This window comes from Cantharellus anzutake (assembly GCF_015039405.1).
Source record: "Cantharellus anzutake strain C23 chromosome Unknown EI90scaffold_114, whole genome shotgun sequence".
NCBI lineage: Eukaryota > Fungi > Basidiomycota > Agaricomycetes > Cantharellales > Hydnaceae > Cantharellus > Cantharellus anzutake.
Genome location: NW_024067064.1, coordinates 135,587 through 156,119, shown reverse-complemented (window position 1 = coordinate 156,119; position 20,533 = coordinate 135,587). Strand labels below are relative to the sequence as shown.

The following is a 20,533-nucleotide window of genomic DNA, read 5'->3' as shown; positions in this document are numbered from 1 at the left end:
TGTACATACTCGTTTTGGTTTAGTCCAAAATCGACCTGAAATGCCCCCTAGAGACTTCCTGCTCACCTACTGTGAAATTAAGGACCAAAATGGACAAACAGCAATGGCACAGCGCTCCGCTTGAGTCGCTGAGGCCAAGGTCCCTCCACGCTAAGTCTCCAATTCCACTCCGGAGTCGTCTGTTCCCGCCCGGTTCTAACATTCTCCTCTTCTTTTCTTTCTTTCATCTTTGTTTTTGTTGTGTACATATGAAATCACATGTCCAACAAAGCAGAGGCACTTGCACACACAGGACACCAAGAAGTCAGGGACATGTCTGGGGTAGAGGAGGCCCAGGTGAGATGCCTGACACTAGAAGCCTCACAGGGTGTGGAGCAGGCATGCATACTGGTGGGCCCAGCTTGGGAGGTAGTCCCTGGCCACTTAGACTGAAGTGGAAAGGGTGAGAACGTTCCCACTTCAGGTATGTTTATATACATGTGGCTTGGGTCACATGATGGGTGCCACATCACCCTTGCATACAGCTGTAGTCAGGTGTCCCTGCAGGGGATCCTGAGGGCATCTGCTGCGAGCACATGAGCTGGGCATAGCAGGGAGTCACCCAAGGTGCCCAGGCTGGGCATGTCATTGTAACCAGGCTGTCAGGGATCGGCCCCTGACCCCGCTGTCAGGGCACCCAACCACACCCCAGAACCACCTTCCCAGACCTCCCCATCCCTACATACCTCTCACAACTTCAGCCCGCATGTGAGCCCGTGGGAAAAATCACGTGGGTTAAGGCGAGCAACTCGCCTTAACCCATGTGACACCTTTTCCGAGTCGCGGGAACATGCTCGGCTTCTACCCGGAGTCACGTTATGAACTGTACAGTACACTTCCTTTTTATAGTAGCCAAGCGGGGAATAGGGAAACTTACCCTTCTTCTCAACTCAATCCCTGCTTAGTCCCTTCAGTGAGTTTGAGGAGCTAAGGACAGGGTCTAGCGCCCAACCACCCGGAACACCGCACACACCTAGGCCTGAGGTCAGGCTGTCCCTGATCGAGGACCGAGCCCTGACACAGGCTCAAGGAGCACTTGGGTCTGACAAGAACATGGGGGACTAGCACTGGGATAGGGTCAGTGATGGGGGGTGGCAAGATGCCATGGTCCAGGTGCTACTGACAATCAACAAAAATCTTTAAAAATCAACACCCACTCCTGGTCACTCTTGACAAAGGAAGTCGTCCATGTGATAAGAAAGGAATAAAGAGGAGAGAGAATAGAAAAGAAGGAGAAGAAGAAAGGGAAGGGAGAAAAGGGGAAGAGGGGGGAGGTCGGGAGGAGTGGATGGTGGGGCACCGGGTTAGGTGGGGCTGGGTCAGGCGGGCATGCCCTGACATCACCCCCTCCTTAAGCCGCTTCGCCTCGAAGCGGCCAGGTGGTTCTCCCTCTCTCTCCCGGGGGCTTGGGGGTGCGTTCTGTGGAATTCCTCGATTCGGTCGGGGGCGTGGGTTAAGTGGTCCCGCTGGAGCCACTGGTTCTCCGAGTTTGGCCAGCCCGTGAATTTTACCAGGTACCAGAGTTTCCGGCGTAGCCATTTGGAGTCTAATACCTTTTCAACTTCGTACTCCTCTTCTCCATCTACGAGTTCCGGGCCCGGGTGGGGGTCGAGGGGTCGTTCTGTGATTTCATCCAGGTGGTGGGGCCTGATGTTTGTTACAGATACAACTGGGTGGATCCCTTTCTGTCGTGCGGTGAGTTGGAGTTTGACAGCGGCAGGGGAGACGACTTTGACTATCTTGAAGGGGCCGAGCCATTTGTGGTCTAGTTTCTTGGTGGGGCGGTCGGTCGTGTAGTTCTGGGCATTGAGCCAGACTTGGTCGCCCTCTTGGTACTTGGGGGCTGCTTCACGGCCCCAATCGTAATAGCGGGCCATCTCGTCTGCTGCATGTTCTAGCGCCGCCTTCGCCTCCTCCTGCATTTTCATCATCCTTGATGAAAAGGCATCAGCAGCCTCCACTTCGGACGTATGGGTGGGTTCTGTCCCCATCCTGGGGTGTTGCCCGGTGTCGAGTTCGAAGGGGGTCCAGTGGGTGGACGAGTGGATGCGATTGTTGTAGGCGAACTCTGCTAGCGGGAGCCAGTCTGCCCAGTTGTCCTGGTGGTGGTTGACAAACACTCGGAGGTAGGCTTCGATTTCTTGGTTGACCCGCTCGGTTTGTCCATCCGTCTGGGGGTGGTAGGGTGTTGAAGGGGTGAGTTTGACTCCGAGGAGGTCTGTGAGCTCTCTCAAGAAGTGGGAGACGAAGGCACTCCCTCTGTCACTGAGGATCTCCTCTGGGAGCCCATGATGCTTCCAGATGTGTTCTAGGAAGAGTCGCGCTACGCTCACTGAGTCTATCGTCGTTACGGTGGGGATTGCATGGATGCGTTTGGACAAGCGGTCCACCACGACCAGGATGGCATTGTACCCCTTCGACTCTGGGAGCTCTCCTACCATATCCACTGAGATTATCTGCCAGCAGTGGGTGGGGACTTTGTTTGGGGTGAGCTTCCCAACCTTTCGTGAGGGGAAAGGTTTGACTTGGTTGCAGGTATCGCACCCGCGTACGTACCACCCGACGTACTCTGCCATCCGGGGCCACCAGTAGTCATGGGAAACGAGTTCTAGGGTTTTCCAGCGCCCCAGATGCCCCGTTGCCCGTGCGTCATGGTGCAACCGTACCAGGTCATGGCAGAGTTGCTGGTCTCTCGGTACGTACACCTTTCCTCAGTATAGGATTAACTCTCCTTGCTTCTCCCATTCATCCGACCTCAGGGTCCCTTCTCCCAGTTCCCGCATGGCTTTCACCACCCTCTCGTCATGCTCCTTCGCTCCACGTATCCTCTCTAGGATCCCTGCCTCCTCTCCCTCTACCGAGATCGCTTCTGTTGCCCGGGCTTCAAACCAGGTGGGTTGGAGGAGTGTCAGCCCCTCGTTGTCATCCTTCCCCTTCGGGTGGTCAGCGCGTCGTGAGAGTGCATCTGGCTTCCCCATGAGCTTCCCTGGGCAGTGGACGAGGGTGAAGTAGAAGCGGGAGAGGAAGAGGGACCACCGTGCTTGGCGTTGGTTTAGCCTCTGGGCCGTGCGGAAGTACCCCAGGTTGCGGTGATCCGTGTAGACCTCAACCCTCTCTTTGGCACCTTCCAGGAAGTGCTGCCACTCTTCAAGGGCTCGGACGATCGCGAGCATCTCCTTATCATATACCTCGTAGTTGCGCTCCACGTCCGTAAAGCTTTTGGACATGAACGCTACCGGGTGGAACTCCCCATCCGACTGAAGCTGAGAGAGGACTGCACCGGTTGCGAAGTTGGAGGCGTCACACTCGAGCCTGAAGTGGCCGGAATCAGTGGGGAAGGAGAGGACGGGGGCAGTGGTGACGGCCTCCTTAAGGGCGTGGAAGGCATGGTCCTCGTCCGGGCCCCAGTTCCAGACTTTGGTCTTCCGGGTCAATGCATGAAGCGGGCGGGCTTTCTCAGAGAAGTCTCTGATGAACCGGCGATAGAAATTCACAAACCCTAGGAAGGACTGCACTTCCTTTACCTTGGTTGGGGTGGGCCAGTCAAGGACTCCTCTAATCTTCACAGGGTCCATCGCGACACTTCCCTCGGAGATGTTAAGTCCCAGATACTCGATCTGCGTCCGCTCGAACTTGCACTTCTCTGGCTTTAGGAAGAGCCTCCTCTTTCGCAACGTTTCCAGGACTTCTCGGACGACCCTCCGGTGCTCCTCTAGGGTAGTGGTGAAAATGAGGATGTCATCCATGTAACAGATGACAACCTCTCGGTCAATGAAATCCCGGAGGATGTCATTCATCATGGTTTGGAAGGTTGCGGGTGAGTTACATAGCTGTCAGGGCATACACCCTGACCTAGCCCATACCCGCATCCACACCCGCACCCGCAACCGCACCCGGCTGTTGCACTCCCCGCGTGTGCCCTGTGCCGGACGCTCAGTGCGGCCGGATGGCCCGGACCTCGGGTCTCGGGTCTCATGTGACTTCCGGATATCTCCGGAAGTTTTCGATGTATTGCGGCCACTGTGGGAAGATGAGAAGTTAACTTCCTTCTCATCTCTGACCCACAGTAGGCAAGTTGTATATACTTGCCTCTCTTCTATATATCATCTCTGACCCACAGTAGGTTGTGCCCTGGACAGGGCTGGTTACACCTGGGACTGTGGACCATAGGGGAGGGTCATGGGGACCCGGGAGTCGTCCCCTGACAATAGCCCGAAGAACATTACCAAGGGCTCGAACAGCCCTCGGTTGGTCGCGAATGCGGCCTTCCACTCGTCACCGTCCTTGATTCGGACGTTGTTGAACCCCCAGCGCAAGTCTAGCGCTGAGAAGTACTTGGCATTGTGGAGGTGGGCCAGGACATCAGAGATGAGCGGGAGCGGGTATGAGTTCTTTACCGTGATCTCATTCAGTTTCCGGTAGTCCTGAACTAGCCATAGTGACCCGTCCTTCTTCTTAACAAAGAAGACTGGGGCCCCCATCGGGGACTTGGACGGTTGGATGCGTCCGTTCTGCAGGTTCTCTCGCAGAAACTCGTCCAGCTCCTTCTGCTCTGGCCGCGAGAGTGGGAAGGTCTTCCCTCTGGGGAGCTTGGCGTCCGGCACTAGATCAATGGCGTGGTCCCAGGGTTTCCGGGGGGGTAGTTGATCGAAGGCCTCTTTCGAGAACACATCCCGGAAATCCTGGTATTGCTCTGGCACCAGTGCCTCGAACGATACGGGTTCTGCCTCCGGGTCTTGGGCTTCTTGGGCCATCCGCTGGGAGGGTGTGGTAGTCGCTCTTAGCTCATGTCCCCACTCTGGAGGAATGATCGCGGCATAGATCCCGTCTCCAGGCTCTAGCGTGGGGTCTTGGTCACCTTGTGCTCGTGGTGGCCGGCAGGAGGATGGGCAGCGGGACATGACGACCTTTTGCCGTACCCAGTCCACCTCCGGGTTGTGGTGCAGCAGCCATGAGTGTCCTATGATGAGGGACTGTCGCCCGAGGTTCGCGACTGCGAAGCGGGCCCGCTCTGTATGGCGTCTGAATGTCAAGAGGGCTTCTAATTCTTCGGTTATGGCCCCATTCTCGTTTGGGGTTCCATCGACGTTACGGACGGGGATGGGTGTGGGGAGCGGGGTGGTCTCGAGCTTGTGTCTCCGGACGAACTCAGGGCTCATGAAGTTTCTGGTGGCTCCTGAGTCTAGGAGCGCTGATACGGACACGGAGGCAAGGGAGGTTAGGGAGGTCAGCCTCACGGCAAGGTTGAGGGATCTCGGGGACCGTTTGGAGAGGACGTAGATAGCAGGTGGGGATACTGCTACCTCTGGGGCCGTCTCTGTGGTTTCCTCATCCTTGCGGGCTCGGGGTGCTCCTTTTCTCCTTTTCTTTGCGATGACTCGATGGAGCTTCGGTGCTGGTGACGGCTCCTGGGCATTGTGGCGTCTGCGTGAGCTATCCCTTGTGGGTGGCTGGCGTGTGCTCCTTACAGGCTGGGTCTCTGGGCATCCTCTTGGGTCCGGGTCTAGTCCTTTCCCTCCTGCTTCCGGTCCTTTCGTCGCTTGGCCCTTCAGCCCCTTCATCAGCGTTTGAAGGTCTTCCGGGTGCAGGCATCGGGTCTGGCGGGTCTCGGGGTGCGGGTTCGTCTCTCATCTGGGACGGGTTACAGGGGTCGCAGGTGGGGCAGGTGGAGGGGGCCCGGGTGGGGGCGTTGTGAGGTCTTTGGGGTTGCTCAGCACACAAAGCCGTAAGTGATACAAGATGATGTATTTTACGGTGGTGTGTAAGCGGTTACCCGGAGGTTCCCGCTTGTCCACGTGACTATATCTATCTAGTTTACATGTGACTCGGGGTTCGGGGCTATTGCCCTGACATTCTCCCCCCTTGCGTTGCATATGCGACGCATACAAAGTTGATAGTGAATAAAAACAGAATTTTAATAGTTGGTTTACATTGAGTTTGGAATTATCAATGAGTGTTTCTGTTGTCGCCACTTTAAAGTGGGCGATTTTGTACATGTTGGTGAAAGGAAGAGAAGGGGTTTGAATGAGTGTGGGCCGTTACTTTGAAGTGAACGGCGATACATTGGTATCGCAGGGAGAGAAGAAAGAAGTGGTGGAGTTTGTCGAAAATGGATTTCGACCCAAAGGTTGTATTTCTTTGGTGTTCCTCACTTGTTCTGTGAGGGTTCGTGTGTAAGTGGTGTTTACACACGAGCGGTGGTGGGTGTGGGTCTTTTGGCGGAGTGGAGATTTCCGCAATTGTTACTTGCGGTTCCTCGCATACAGTATTGTGTGCGGGGCCTCGAGTTGGGGGGGGTGTTTTCACGGGCGCCTCGATGGCGTATTACCGTGTCACTCTCCCTTCTCTCAAGGGTGGATTCATTGCCCCGGAGGAGGGTTTTCCTCCGGGTTGTTCATCTGGACATCCGATTGCTGCGTCGGATGCGATGACGTAGCCTGGGCTACATTGTCGGGCTGTGGGCTCGACGAAGTGGGTGCTCCCTGGGTGGGAGCGGGTTGTTGTGTTCCTGAGCTGCTTGGCTCAGGTGTAGAGTACGGTAGGTTTACCGTTCTTCCCGTGGGGAAGGATGGTCGTTGGGCTGGTTGTCCAGCTCGGAGACTTGGTTCTTGCGGCACGTTCCTCAGGAGTCCTGAGTGGTTTGAACTGGGACTTTAAGTAGGCAGCTTTGCCTAGACTTTCCCAGGAGATTTTTCCCTTGTTCTCCGGGGAATTATATTCCTCCGCGAGTCTTGCGATGCTCGGGAGTCCCAAGAAGTATTTCTCGGTTTCCTTCGCTTTTTCGTGAAGGGTTCTGTGTACCTTGCCGCTTTTGAAGGCGGCTTCAGCCTGTTCGTACCAGTGTACGAATTCTTTCCCACTCACGCTTGTCCACCAAGCGTATGCGGCATCATGCGCCGCTTCTGACCCCGCTATTCTCCTCATGGGGAAGTTGGGGTCGATTGTTATGTCGACTGGAGCTTCGACTTTGCCGAACTCGTTGAGTTCGGCGGTCTCGTATAGCATGTGGACACTTCCCTGCAGGGTGGCTTGCCCATAGGGTGCTGAGGTACTCAGTGGCCCGCTGCCTCTGGCAGTGGTCCCCGTTTTAGGGTCTGCCGTCGGTTGCCTACCACTCTCCCTCTTCCCCTCGACATGGGTTTGCCCCTCTGAGGGCGGGCCTTTATGCAACCCGGACAGGGTCGCCTGCCCATGGGGTGGCGGGATAGTCGGTGCCCCACCCCTTGATGCGCTAGTCCCCATTTGGGGTCGCGCCTCATGAGGCCCGGAACCGTATCCCTCCCCCTGACCTGGGAGGCCCCCGTCATGATGGGTTTGGCAGCGAGGTCTGCCAGTGCGCGTGCCTCTCTGAGCTCGCGTTTCAGTAATTCGATCTCCCTTTTTTGGAGATTGACTTCTCTCTCTGTGTCTTTCAGAGAGTCAAAGATGCCCTCAGCATCTCTTCGTGCTCTATTGTATTCGCGCCTCCAGTGGGCGCAATGGTCGCAGGCGTCTTCTGACGCCCTCGAGTTATTAGACCGTGCCCGCTTGGACGGTCTGGACGAGGAGCCGCTGTCGCTCCCTCGTCTCCCTCCTACGAGGGACTTCATTTCTTTCAGCTCCTCACGGAGTTGACCTGTCTGAGCAGCTACCGCTGACGCGATGGCTGATTCCCAGCCTGCATTTGGCTGGGGCGTTGTTGGACCTGGGCCGAATTGGCTAAACCAGGGGTTGATCTGGCCAGGGAAGTTCCCTGGGGAGTATGCCTGGGGCTGCAGCAGCAAATGCTGCCCCTGGAATGGCGCTTGTTGCGCCATCGGTGCAGTTTGCACCGCGTATGGTTGGAAGCCTCTTTGGGGAGGCTGGGGGTGTGCGATGCCTGTTGGCAACGCGGATGGTTGATGGTTCGCAGCACTCATTTGTGCTGCGTGCGTCGTGTAATCCATGGCGCTTATCTGCGCCTGGTGTTGTTGTTGTTCCGGGGAGCCTTGCTCCCCGGGTTGTCGTATTTCGATATCCGGCGGTTTGTTTGGATCGAACCGAGGGTTGCCTCCCCCAGAGAATGACATCTCGTCGTTATGTTACTCGTGGCGGTGGGAGGGGTCTTCGGTCTTGTGTGCGTGGGATTCGCCGCGGTTGTGTGTTCTTTTGCACGTGAGCCTGTGGTTCACGTGGTCTAGGCGAGTTGCTTGCCTAGCCCATGTGATTTCTTGTACATGGTGTGGCTGTCCGGGCGAGTTACTCGCCCAGAACTTTCCCACGCTCTTGGCTGTGGGCCATCGTCCCTCGGCTTTACTTCTTCCGCCTCCGTTTTTGGGGGCGTAATAATGCCGAGAGTTCCCTGTCTTCTTTGATAGGGAGTTTTTCTGGTTCCCTTACATTTTGTAAGGTGAGGTACTCGTCCAGGTGGACGAGGTCGTCGCAATTTCCTAGGGGTTCCCATGTGGTGTCCCCTAGTTCCCATTTAACCTTAAACCAGAGTTCGTTGTGAACCCACGCGTGGTTTAGGATTTCACGAACTACTGCTTCGCGATCAGGGTCTTCCCCGAAATCGTAGAATATGTTTACTTCCCTATTTGGGAAGGTTTCCTGGTCATTCGGCTCGTGAGGTGCTAGCCGGGATACATGGAATCTTGGGTGGATTCCGCATTGTTCAAGTTGTGGTGGCAACTTGAGGACGTAGTTGGACGTTTCTGGAAATGTTTCCAGGATTTCATAAGGCCCTATGTATAGGGGCTTTAGTTTTCCTGCCCTGCCTTTGGGTAGGTTCAGCTTATCTGTGGATAAGTATGCGAGCTCGCCTTTTTTCAAAGGCGGGTCCGGGCGTCTTTTCTTATTCGCCTGGATTGTTTGAGCAGCGTGATTATGTATTATCGCGTCGTGTGCTGCCATGAGGTTTTCCTTCGCTTTTTGAGCAAAGTCATTTATTCCCGGGTAGTCCGAGAGTGGTGCTGTTAGGCACATTTTTGGCATATGGCCGTAGATTAATTCGAACGGGGCAAATCCTGTCGATGTGTTCGAGCTCGCATTGATCGCGAATTCCGCCATCGACAGTTTCGCTGCCCAGTCGCGTTGGTCTGGTCTAACCATTGCGCGTAGTATTTGTACTACTTTTTGTATCATTCTTTCCGCTTGGCCGTCGCCTTGCGGGTGGAATGCAGTTGTGAATTTCAACTGTACACCGAGTATTCGGTGTAGTTCGCGCCAAAATTTTGACGTGAATTTCGAGTCTCGATCTGATATGATCGAGTGTGGTAGACCGTGGAGTCTTACAACTTCACGAAGAAATACGAATGCTAGTTCTAGTGCGTTCGTTGTTGTTTTTATTGGAATTAGGTGGACGTTGGACGTCAACCTACAGATGATTACCCAGAGGTAATCATATCCCAGGCTTGTTGGGAATGGACCTGTGAAGTCCATGGCTATTGATGACCATTGTGCCTCGGGGGTCGGGAGTGGGTGAAGCATTCCGGGATTTCTCCTGGTGCTTTTCTTGGTTGTTTGGCAAGTTCCGCAAGACCTGCAGAACTTGTGGGTGTCTTTTCTCATCGACTTCCACCAGAAGTGTCGACGGAGGGTTTCCACTGTTTTCTTGGATCCTAGATGTCCAAGTGTTTCGTGGATGCTCTCGAGGATTATTCCCCGAATGGACTTCCTTTCGTAGTTTCCTTTCGGGACTACTATCTGGGTCGTTCCTCCTTCTCCAAGTCGGGTTATCAGTCCGTCTTTTACAGAGAAGTTTTTGAAATTCCCCGGGTTCTCTAGGATTTCCCGGTGGATCTGGCTTTTCAAGTATCCAGATTTTATTGCCTCAATGAGGTCTTTTTCTTCGAATTGTTTTCGAAGGTTCTTTTCTGGAGTTATGATTTCTTCCAGATTTTGGGCGCTCCCCCCTAGAGTTTCCTCTAGGTTATCGCTCCCCCCTAGAGCTTCCTCTAGGGTGTTTTTCGCGCGTATCGCTGCGAGTCTCTTTTTCTCTGAGTTTTTACTCAGGGTACTGCTTAGTAGCAGTTCTTCGTATTCCTCGATTCTGTCGGGAATGATATCTTCTGCATTTTTGTCCAGGTGGATGTCCGCCGACACATAATCGTCGAAATGCAGATCCTCGTCCGTTGACGAGTCGTAGTATCTTGAGAGTGCATCTGCCACTTTGTTTTTGTGGCCTTCCACGTATTTTATTTCGCAATTGAAGCTTGCGAAAAAGGCTTGCCATCTCAGGTGTCTTCCTGAGTTGTGGTTTTTCGCTTTGAAATATTCCAAAGCTTTGTGGTCCGTGATTACTGTGAATTCACGGCCTCCCATGAGGTCGTCTTGCCATCTCATGAGCGCTTCGAGGACACCCAGTGCCTCGAGCTCGTAGGCGAAGTACCTACGTTGTGTGTTGGTGAACTTTTTGGACATGAATGCGGCCGGGCAGCAAGTCTGCCACCTTTCGCCTTGTCCAATTAATGCACCCATGCCCGCTGGGCATGCGTCTGTTATGACCCAGACGTGGAGTTTGGTCCTCTCTTCTTCTGAGAGGCTTTCCGGTGGGTTCCACTGGACGGGCTTCAGGATCGGAGCCCTACATGCTAGACGTTTGATTTCGTCGAAGCATTTCTGGTGGAGTGGTGTCCACCTGAATGTCTGCTTGTTTGAGCAGATTGTTTGCAGTGGTCCTGTGTAACCGCTGACGTTTGGCATGAATATCGATAGATATTCTACCATTCCCAGGAATCTTAGGACTCCTGTGTGGTCTGCTGGCTCTCGCCAGTTGCGGATTTTTTCCATTTTATCCGCTTGAGCGTGGATGCCCTGTTCGTCCACTCGGCTTCCTAGAACGTCTAGGATTGGGGCAAATGGCTGGAATTTTTTCCGGCTTATGTAGAATTTCGCCCCTTTTAGGCGAGTGAATAACCACAATAGTGCTTTATTGTGGTTTTCCACCGAGCTTGTGCTGGTGAATATATCGTCGAACCAGACGTGTAGGCGTCTGCCTACTTCTCCTCGTAGTTCCCAGGTCAGTGCGCGCTGGAAGGTGCAGGGAGCGTTGCAGTCTCCTTGCTGCATCGTGTTCGAGTTGTACGTCCCGTGGGGCGTGGAGAATGTCGTCCTATGGACGTCATCTGGATCCACGCGTATTTGTTCGTACGCGTCCGACATATCGATCTTTGATCGGTATGTTGCTCTGGCAACTGATTCCTGGATCAGTCGCATGTCTGGCATTGGTGTGACGTCGAGGATCGTGTTTGAGTTACGGTTCCTCGCGTCTATTACCGTGCGCAAAGATCCATCTGCTTTGCGGATGCACAGTAGCGGGCATGCTCGCTCGCTGTTCGTGGGATACCACCATCCTGCTTTTACATAGCGATCTATTTTGGTCGCTAGTGCTTCCTGCAGTGCTGCGGGACATCTCGGGGTGTTTTCCCGAAATTTCTTGTTCGGATCCTTCAACGGGATTCGATGGTTCACTTCCCTCAGGGGAGGCATTTCTAATGGCGCTGGCGCCATTACGGTTTCAAATTTTTCTCTCCACCACTCCCTGAGTATTTCGAACTCGGGGTTGTTCATGGAGAGACCTTCCAGGTGTGGTACGTCTGGAAGTTCTAGTCCTTCCGGACTAGGATTGGGCCAACCTTCAGGGTATTTTCTTGTGATTACCCTGAGGTGTGTTTCAGTCCCGCCTCCCTGTCAGGGGGGCTTCTTTTTTGGTTGTTCTCGGGCTCTTGCTCGAGTTTTCCCTCCGTGTGATCTCGTCACACGGTCTTCGCTTATTCCAAGGGTGTCTATGTTGCCCTTGTTCGCTGTTCTCACTTTGTGGGACCGGAAGTCTAAGCTTACCTGGTTTTTGTTTAACCAGGGGGCGCCGAAGATGGCGTCGTACCTGTCGATGTTAATTACATCGAAGTAGTGTTTTTCTACGTGGCCGTTGATCTCAACGTCCACGTTAGTTCCGAACAGGATCTGTGATCTTGTTCCTTTCGTCCCCATTTGGAGGACGACTGGGTTCTCCAGTTGAAGGATTGGGATGTGGACCGCGCGGACAAAGTCCGGCGATAAAGCGTCCGTTTCGGCTCCACTATCGAATAGCGCATAGGCTTTTATGCCTGCTATTTTTATGTGAGCCGTTAGCGTTCTCTTTGTTGAGAGCGGTCTGTTTACGGGGTATTTTCCCGCGTCTTTTGAGATGCGGAATTTCGCATCAAATAAAGGGGACTGGGTTTCGATGGACTTTTGGTCCTTCTTCCCTTTGTCCTTGTTTTCCTTGGGTACTTTGGTGTATTTCCCCAAGGCGTCTTTTCTTGGTGCTTCCACCAAGGCTTCGGCGACTTTTTCGTCTGCCGTGTTTTCTAACTGGTGTGCTACAGCCAGTTTGATTTTATAATTTATGTCATCGTGGTCGACGACTGACATTGGGCCCATTCTTATGGTCCCAACGTTGACTTCCTCACCCTCTGAGTCAGGTGAGTATTGAGGTCCTTCGTATGGGTCCTCCACTTCGAAGCTTGATGCTTCGGAGTTACCAGAGTTGTTCTCTGGTTTCTCATCTGATGAGCTTTTTGACTCTTCGTCTGTTGAGTTCGCGATTTCCATGGCAGCTATACGCCTTGGTTTTTCATCGCTCGTTATATTGTGTCTTGGGCAATCTTTCGTTTGCCCTATTTTGCCGCATTTGCCGCAAATTGGAACTGACTTTTGGTCAGTTTTCCTCGAGTTTTTCGAGGATGTATCCTCTTTCCATCTGGGTTTCAGCTCTTCCGCTTTCTTTCCTGACGGGAGGGCTTTGCCGCGGCTCGTTGTTGCCGTGGCGGTTGTTCGGGTATAGTACCCTGATTTGTAGGCTGAGGACATCTTCAGCCCGTCAATTATCTCGTCTACACGAGATATTGCTTTTAACATCTCCTCGTTTGAGGAGAAGTCTGCTCTGATTCTATCATGAGCAATCATTTCCCTCTTCCATTCGAGGGGAATGTAGTTTAAGAACCTGGCGTTAAAGGACGCCTGGTCTGGCGGCGTCACCATTTGGGACGCTGCTTTTGACAGTTCTAAGTAGAACTGTTTTAGGCCTTTTTCCGCTTCGTATTTGACGTTGCGGTATTTCTTTGTCGCGTTCAACGCGGCGGAGGCTTTGATGAAGGTTCTCATCAATATGTTGAGAACCTCGAGGAACATGCCCTCGTCTCCTCTGAGGAGAGTTTCGTCTCGGAGTCTAATTCCGAGGTCAAATGCGGGTCCCCCTAATCCACGAATCAAGCAGTCCAGGTGGACTTCGTCGAATTGGGGACCTTTGCATCCTCGCGAGGCGAGGAATCCCAGTAGTTCTGTGAACCACTGCCAGAACGATTCCATGTCGTTCTCCCCTGACCATTTCTTGTCAGGGAATGCCGGCCCATTCTTTAGGGCTTCTGGCTTCACTCCTTCTGGGTAGGGAGTGAGTATTCTCACTTCGGCCATTCTTATGGCCTTTTCGTACCATTTCTCCAGGTACTCTTCTTGCTCCCCTGCCTTCGCGGGGTCGCTGTCCAATGGAGATCTCTCCTTTGGGGGGGTTTTTGCTGGGGGGAATCTTTCTCGCAGCATTTCTTTGGTTTCAGGCGAATTCGCCTGAAGTTGTATTTGTATTCTCTCATTGTTTTGAGAGGGTATGAATGCGTTACCTCTCTGTTCGAGAGGTCCGTCATAATTGGATGTTTGGCCGAACCTTTGGTACGTGCCAATTCTCCTTCTGATCTCTGAACGATGTCTTCTCTCGGCATCGTCTTCTCCTATCCTTGGGAGAAGGATCTCCTTAGCGTCTCTGTCGAGTCGCTGGTGATATTCCAGTGTGCTTTCACTGGTGGTTCTTTTCGTGAATTTTTCACGAGTTCTATTTATGTCCTGGACCGTGGTCCAGGGGTGTTTATTTGTTTCCTCACTTTTTTGTGAGGAGTTTATTTCCTTCAGCAAATCTGTTTGTTCGCTGATTTTTTCTGTCAACGCGTCGATTGCGTTGGCCATTCTTTCTAGAGTTATCTCTAGACGAGCCGTGCTATTATGGTTCGTTTCCTCGATCTTTTTCTGGATCGAGTTTATCGCGTTTATTATGCGCGATTCCTGGTTTTCCAGGAGGAAGTTTGGTTGGGCGAGCAGTGACTCTCCCCAGTTGACATTTCCGCTTCTGGGAGTTCCAGAATGGGTTCTTGGAGTGAACACTCCACGCTCGCTTTGTTTTGGCGAGGCCGTTGCGGAGGGTGCTTCCCTTTCATAGAGGGGTCTGTTCGCTGGTTTCTCCTTATTTTTACGTAAGGCTTCCTCAGCGAACTCCCTCATTTCAGTTCGCCTCCTCCTCATTATCTCGGAGACCTCCTCCGAAGTTGGCGACCTTGCCTTGTCTGGCATGGTGCGTGGGGGTGTAAACAGCAGAGGCTCTTTTGGAGCTTCCGCGCTCTGAGAGATCCTGCTCTCAGGGCGTATTTTCGCGCCTTCTCGGGCTTTCAGCCTGAGAAGAAGTTGATCTTCACTTTCCGTCCTCCATTCGGACGGAACCTGGAACAAGTCCAGTAGTTTTTCGGATAGCCGACGCGGGGTTTCTTCCCTTTGTTTCCCTTTGTCTGCCTTTAGGGCTTGACTTGGGGACGTGATTGGGAACTCTAGGGGATAGTGGGGCCCTGGGGTTTCCTGCGGCTCTATCCGATCAGCTTTTTGGGCTGATCGTTTGGCGCTTACGCGTTTTTCGCGCAAGTCGATTACCTCGTGAGGAGATAAGGGATCTTCCCCAGCTTGGGTTAGATCGGTTTGTTGTGGAGTTCTGGGGGTATTTTGCCCCGCACTTACTCCACGTAAGTTTCTAAAGTCTTCAGGGACCAGCCCTGAAGTGGTTGCTTTTCCCGGATCGCGTTGATCCTCGTCGTCATCTGATGATGGCTTTTGGTTTGAATCTCCCATGATGGGAGATTGCGGTTTCTTAATAAACCGCTCGCTTCTTTTTAACGTCGCTGCAGATGCGACCTTGCCCTTGCGGGTGTGTTTAGGCGCCATAAGCGCTTCCGAATCAGATGTTGAGATTTTATAGTTGTGGGTTGTGTTGTAAAACACACCTCATGCACTTAAAAAAGTGTGAGGTCTTTGGGGTTGCTCAGCACACAAAGCCGTAAGTGATACAAGATGATGTATTTTACGGTGGTGTGTAAGCGGTTACCCGGAGGTTCCCGCTTGTCCACGTGACTATATCTATCTAGTTTACATGTGACTCGGGGTTCGGGGCTATTGCCCTGACAGGCGTGCATGGCTGCGTCCTCTGGAAGTGCCGCCACTGGCTGTCCAGGAGCGTGGCTTCACGCTTCCATTCGGCCCAGGTGATGGGCATAGGGCGGAGCTGGTAGATGCTCTCGCGGAGCCGGGAGTTGATTGCCCGCTCGAAGCGGTCGACTAGCCCTACGTCGCCTAGCTGCGAGGTGGGCCCTAGTATCTCAAACTCCTGGATGAGTCTGTCCACGGGGTCACTTCCCTGTCGGACAGTAGCCAGCCTCTGCCAGGCTGTAGCCGCCCGGTTTGGGTCTTGGAACATGGTGTCAAGTTCTGCATTGAACTTGTCCATGGTGGGTGTAGGGGAGCCTGTCCTCAGTAGCGCCATGGTGCCTTGCGTTGCCCACGCTCCTGCAGTCCCTCCCTTCATGTAAGAAAGCATGAGGAGGACTTGGGAGAGGGTGCTGGGGAATTCGGCCGCGCGGACATAGAGGTAGATCCCGCATTCGGCCTTAAAGCGGTCGAGGTCCTCTCTGACTCCTGAGAAGGGGGTGGGGGGGGCGACTTTGGGTGGTCTGGGTGCGTGCGCAGGCAGGCCCTGGGCTTGGGCTACCACAGTGGCCTGTAGTTCCTGGAACCGGGCCAGGAGGTCGTCATACTGTTCTTGTGTCACCATGGCGGGGGAGGTGGGGGGAGATGGGGTTGAAACCTTCTTCTGCTGTCAGGGACCGACCCAGGGTCGAGAGCGCCCGGGTGTATCGCCCGAGGCTGAGGGTCTGGTAGGTATGACGCGGGCACGCGTAGCAACGGGCCCGAAGCAGACAAGGGTCCCTGGCCACTAAGACTAAAGTGGGAAATGTGTTATTGTCATTATCAAGGGAAGTGTAAGCTACTTGCCTAAAGTGGGAAATGTGAGAAGAAGGTTGCTTCTCAGTTCCCACTTAGGCTGTGTTTATATACATGTGGTTGAAGGCCACGTGGGAAGCGCCACGTCATCCGAGCACACAGCCACCTCCATCTGGGTACCTCCGTAAGAGGTCCTAGGAGTGTCTGGTGTGCGGGGGGTCGTCCGGTGTGTCCGGGTTCGGGCGCGTTACACTGCAGCCGGGTCAATGGTACATTGATACAAAGGAAGTCGTCCATGTGATAAGAAAGGAATAAAGAGGAGAGAGAATAGAAAAGAAGGAGAAGAAGAAAGGGAAGGGAGAAAAGGGGAAGAGGGGGGAGGTCGGGAGGAGTGGATGGTGGGGCACTGGGTTAGGTGGGGCCGGGTCAGGCGGGCGTGCCCTGACAGCTGGTGACAAAGCCTCTCTAACCATATCAGGTTGCAGATGGTGAGTAAAAGGTGTGCATTGATAACAAAATAAGGGAGATGGTTGTCTGGCGGGTTGGGCAATTGCATGGTGAATGATGGACAGCTTACAAGGTGTGTGGCATATTGCTACTACCAGTTGAAGGAGACTGATTCTTGTCTGGGGCACTTGTTGACAGCTCAGCTAACTGCTTTCGCTGGTCCTTGTGCTCTTCTTCACCAAGTCTCACCCACTTAATTTGATTTGTTTTCCATCCCTTGACAACCTCTTGCAGGTGCTGAAGATTCGCAGTTTTTGGCTCCTGCAATATCCCACCTGGATAGTGCTGTCAGGGACCGACCCGGGGTCGAGAGCGTCCGGGTATGTCGCCCGGGGCTGAGGGCCCGGTAGGGTGCAGCGCAGGTGTGCGTAACAACGGGCCCGGAGCAGGCAAGGGTCCCTGGCCACTTAGATTAAAGTGGGAAGTGTGTTATTATTATTAGCAGGGGAATGTAAGCTACTTGCCTAAAGTGGGAAGTGTGAGAAGAAGGTTACTTCTCAGTTCCCACTTAGGCTGTGTTTATGTACATGCGGTTGGAGGTCATGTGGGGAGTGCCACGTCATCTACGTGCACAGCCGTGTCCGCCCAGGTATCTCCGTAAGAGGTCTCAGGAGCATCCGGTGTGTAGGGCATCACCCGGTGTGTCCGGGTCCGGGCGTGTTGCGCAGCCTGGTTAATGGTACATCGAGCAAGGAAGTCGTCCATGTAGTAGAAAAGGAAAGAAGGGGAAAGAAAGGAAAGAAGAAAGAGGAGGAAAAGGGAAAGGAAGAAGGAGAGAAAGGAGGGGGGAGGATGGGGGCATCGGGTGAGGGTAGTGGGATCGGGTGGGGTCAGACCGGGTGGAGTGGGGTCAGGTGGGTGTGCCCTGACAAGTGCTCTATATCGATTGCGACCCCATGACTAATCGTAAGTTTCAGGTAGTTCTTTGGTATCCACTCCATTGACAGGTGGGGCTTTCCAGTAATTCCACCTGCTTTTGTCAGTCGTGATTCTGAGTTTTCATCGGGACATTGCCACTTATGAAGCCCTGTTCTCGCATACTCTGCTACCTCACAGCACAACGCTCCCACTTGAGCCTGATACTTTGTGATGACACCTTCAAGACCCCCCCCCCCCATGAACAGCTGGGGTACTTTCCTCATGCGAGACTTACTGTTATAGGAATGGACCAGAATCTTATGGTCCATGGTTACAAGCAAGTAGAACCAGGTATGCCTCCTTATTGTTTTCCCCTATTTCTCTACCCAAACCCCATGCCAAGCTTTCCCACTGGGTTTTGGTGCTGGCTGGGGGAATTGTTGAATTTCAAGGGACTTCCCTTGACCATTACAACTTTTATATTAGATATAAACTAGTCATATGACATGTAAAGGCAAATGCCGAAAGAGGTTTTCTTCATTGAATACATAACCCACAAAACCTTGTACCACGATTGTAACTGCCACACCATTGTGCCACCACTGTAAGCCTTCTCTGTAACATCTGAATTGGTCCATATCAATGTCTACATCGATATTCTTACAATCTGAGAAAACCTCATCGGCCCGGTGAGTGCTCAGACACCGGACCTCACTCTTCCCGCTCCCACCCCCCCACTGGGTGGTTGAGCTCCTATTCCTATCCTTCCTGTAGTACCCTACTGGGTCCTACAACCCTTCCTCCCTTCTTGGGAGGGAGAAGTGACCCAGGCAGCCCCAGGATGCCTGGCCACGTACCCGCAGGCCCAAATTCCCACGGTCACCACTACCGTGCACTGGTCAACCAACCTGTCTGTCCCAACAAATCCCGCTACCAGTACGCTCCCTTGAGCGCCAAGTAACCGATAGACAACCACTGGGCTACTCCCTCAAGGAGTGCCAACCACCCACGCTACCGGTACGCTCACATGAGTGCCAAGTCACCGCTAGCCAACTGTTAGATGGCTCCCTCAAGGAGTCCCCATTATACCCACTGCCGGTACGCTCCTTGGAGCGCCAAGTTGCCGCTAGCCAACTGTTAGGTGGCTCCCTCAAGGAGCCCCCATTATACCCGCTGCCGGTACGCTCCTCAGAGCGCCAAGTTACCGTTAGTACACCCGGTCTCAAATCCCCTGCTCTCCCTTCAACGGCTACGCAGCCACCTCTGTCCGTGAGCAGAACGGCTCAGGTTGGGTTCCCCGGAACCCATTCCCGTAACACTTACCCTTCAGAGTGTTGACGCAATATCCCTCCACAAGACGTATGTTCTCCATCATATCTATCTTGAGCACACCACACCAAAAGTCCATTGCTTTGGGTGTTCCCCACAAAACAGGTGCGAAAATGTCCTCATTATTTCCCTTTGTCATCATGATCAACACCTCGACACCACACGCTTCATGAATTCTCTCTGCCTACAGTTTGTCAGTTTTGATAGTAATGTTTATGCCTCTCACTTACAACTTGGATTAGCTGACTTCTAGCATGGAATGTCATGCAGCCCACGGACAACTCAGGTGAGGGGACTTTCTGTTTCACCATTCGGTTTTCCCTTTTGACGGACACACCCTCTAGAAGGATCCTTGCATAATGTTCCTCTGTTGATGTCATTTGGCTCTCGATGTCTTCGTATGTGATTCTGTTCTCATTGATATCATCAAGGATTTCAAGGTACTCTTGTGAATATGGAATATCCGGGAGTTCTCATGCTTGTGAGTGGTTCTAGTTAGTTTTTGTTTGTAATTCGTTTCGCTGACAATGCCACATACCTCTCTTACGATCTGCCTGAGCCTTGGCATGTGCCCAGGCATTAGGTAGCATGGGCTTACGTGTTTTTGTAGGTGCAGCAAGGTTATAGATGATCTGGCTGCGAATCTGACTACATGAATAGCAAGCTCCGTTCCCAGAGAACTCCAAGGCAATATTGTCTACTTGAGCATTGAAGGTATGTTTCAGTTCGAGAACTCGTTTGTTGAACACTTCTCAAACTAGTTCCTTTTCTTTTCTCTTTAGCAGCGTTGAAGTTTGAGTAGGACCTGCGGAATGCTACCCAAACAGAGGTAAATAGTTGTCTATTTTTCCATTTTCAGTGACCCATTTAGAAAAAAAAATTTTGTTAAATACATATTCACGGTCTTTTGTATTTAATAGGAGTGGCAGACCTGGCATCCACCCATCCATTAGGTGTTGCATCGCCCTGCTGCAGCTAAACCAACAAGTAGGTGGCTATCCTCTTCACTGCAGTGGAAGTGTGACTTCAACACGCTGTGAAAAAGGTCCTCATTGAAGTTGCATGCATCTGCAAACCGAATAATATCCTGAATGTCAGTTGGTGTAAGGTATGTGGACAATCCAGCATATGATGACATTGACATTGCTGTTCCACTTGTCATCGGTAGGCCTGAAAGCTCGTCTAGGTTTCGCTCGGAGGAGCTCAGTTCCTCCAAGAGACTCAAGTTCAGCTTGGTGCGAAGATGTGGCTGGAACTGTGGGATCAGCATGATGGCCATTGCTGTCAGTTGGAGACGTGTTTGAACTGGGTGATAAGGCTGAGGAAGTGGTACCAGGTGAGTCGGTGGACATGGTGGTGGTGGCTTTTGCTGGGTGGAACGCACTCATTGGCATTGTGGCCCTTTTTTGCAGACCATCAAGTGCCTTGTTATCTGCCATGTTCGTATGCACAGAAGTTTGATCCACGATGACCCTCAATGGGTCCGGCATCGTCCATTCCAAATGAGTCCCTCCAATTCCTGCCCCCAGCTGAGGCTCCTTACCACCCGCCTCTCTCATGCATCTTTCCCCTTGGTCAGGCCAGACACTGCTTCTGCAGTGGAGTCTGATCCATTCGAGCCCGCATCCATGATTTCCATGCAACTGTTGGTGGTGGCCAGTGGGAGGCTGGCAGCCGGAATGGCACTCTCAGGGACACGTTTAGGGTGAGCTTCTCTACATTGTTCAAGTATTGCCTCGCGTAATGACTTCTGGTTCTTGTCTTGTTGAAT

The 20,533-nt window shown here is 52.9% G+C and overlaps 1 protein-coding gene across 1 annotated transcript; it reads right to left on the bottom strand.

Annotated features, from left to right (window-relative positions):
* Nucleotides 1–18,413: 18,413 nt before the first annotated feature.
* On the bottom strand, nt 18,414–20,252 carry EI90DRAFT_3134167 (uncharacterized protein; the record flags this gene model as incomplete). Its single annotated transcript, XM_039064640.1, has 5 exons — nt 18,414–18,682; nt 18,757–18,946; nt 18,993–19,207; nt 19,301–19,394; nt 19,905–20,252. 5 exons carry the CDS (start codon nt 20,250–20,252, stop codon nt 18,414–18,416), a joined length of 1,116 nt encoding a protein of 371 aa, XP_038909266.1.
* Nucleotides 20,253–20,533: the final 281 nt, after the last annotated feature.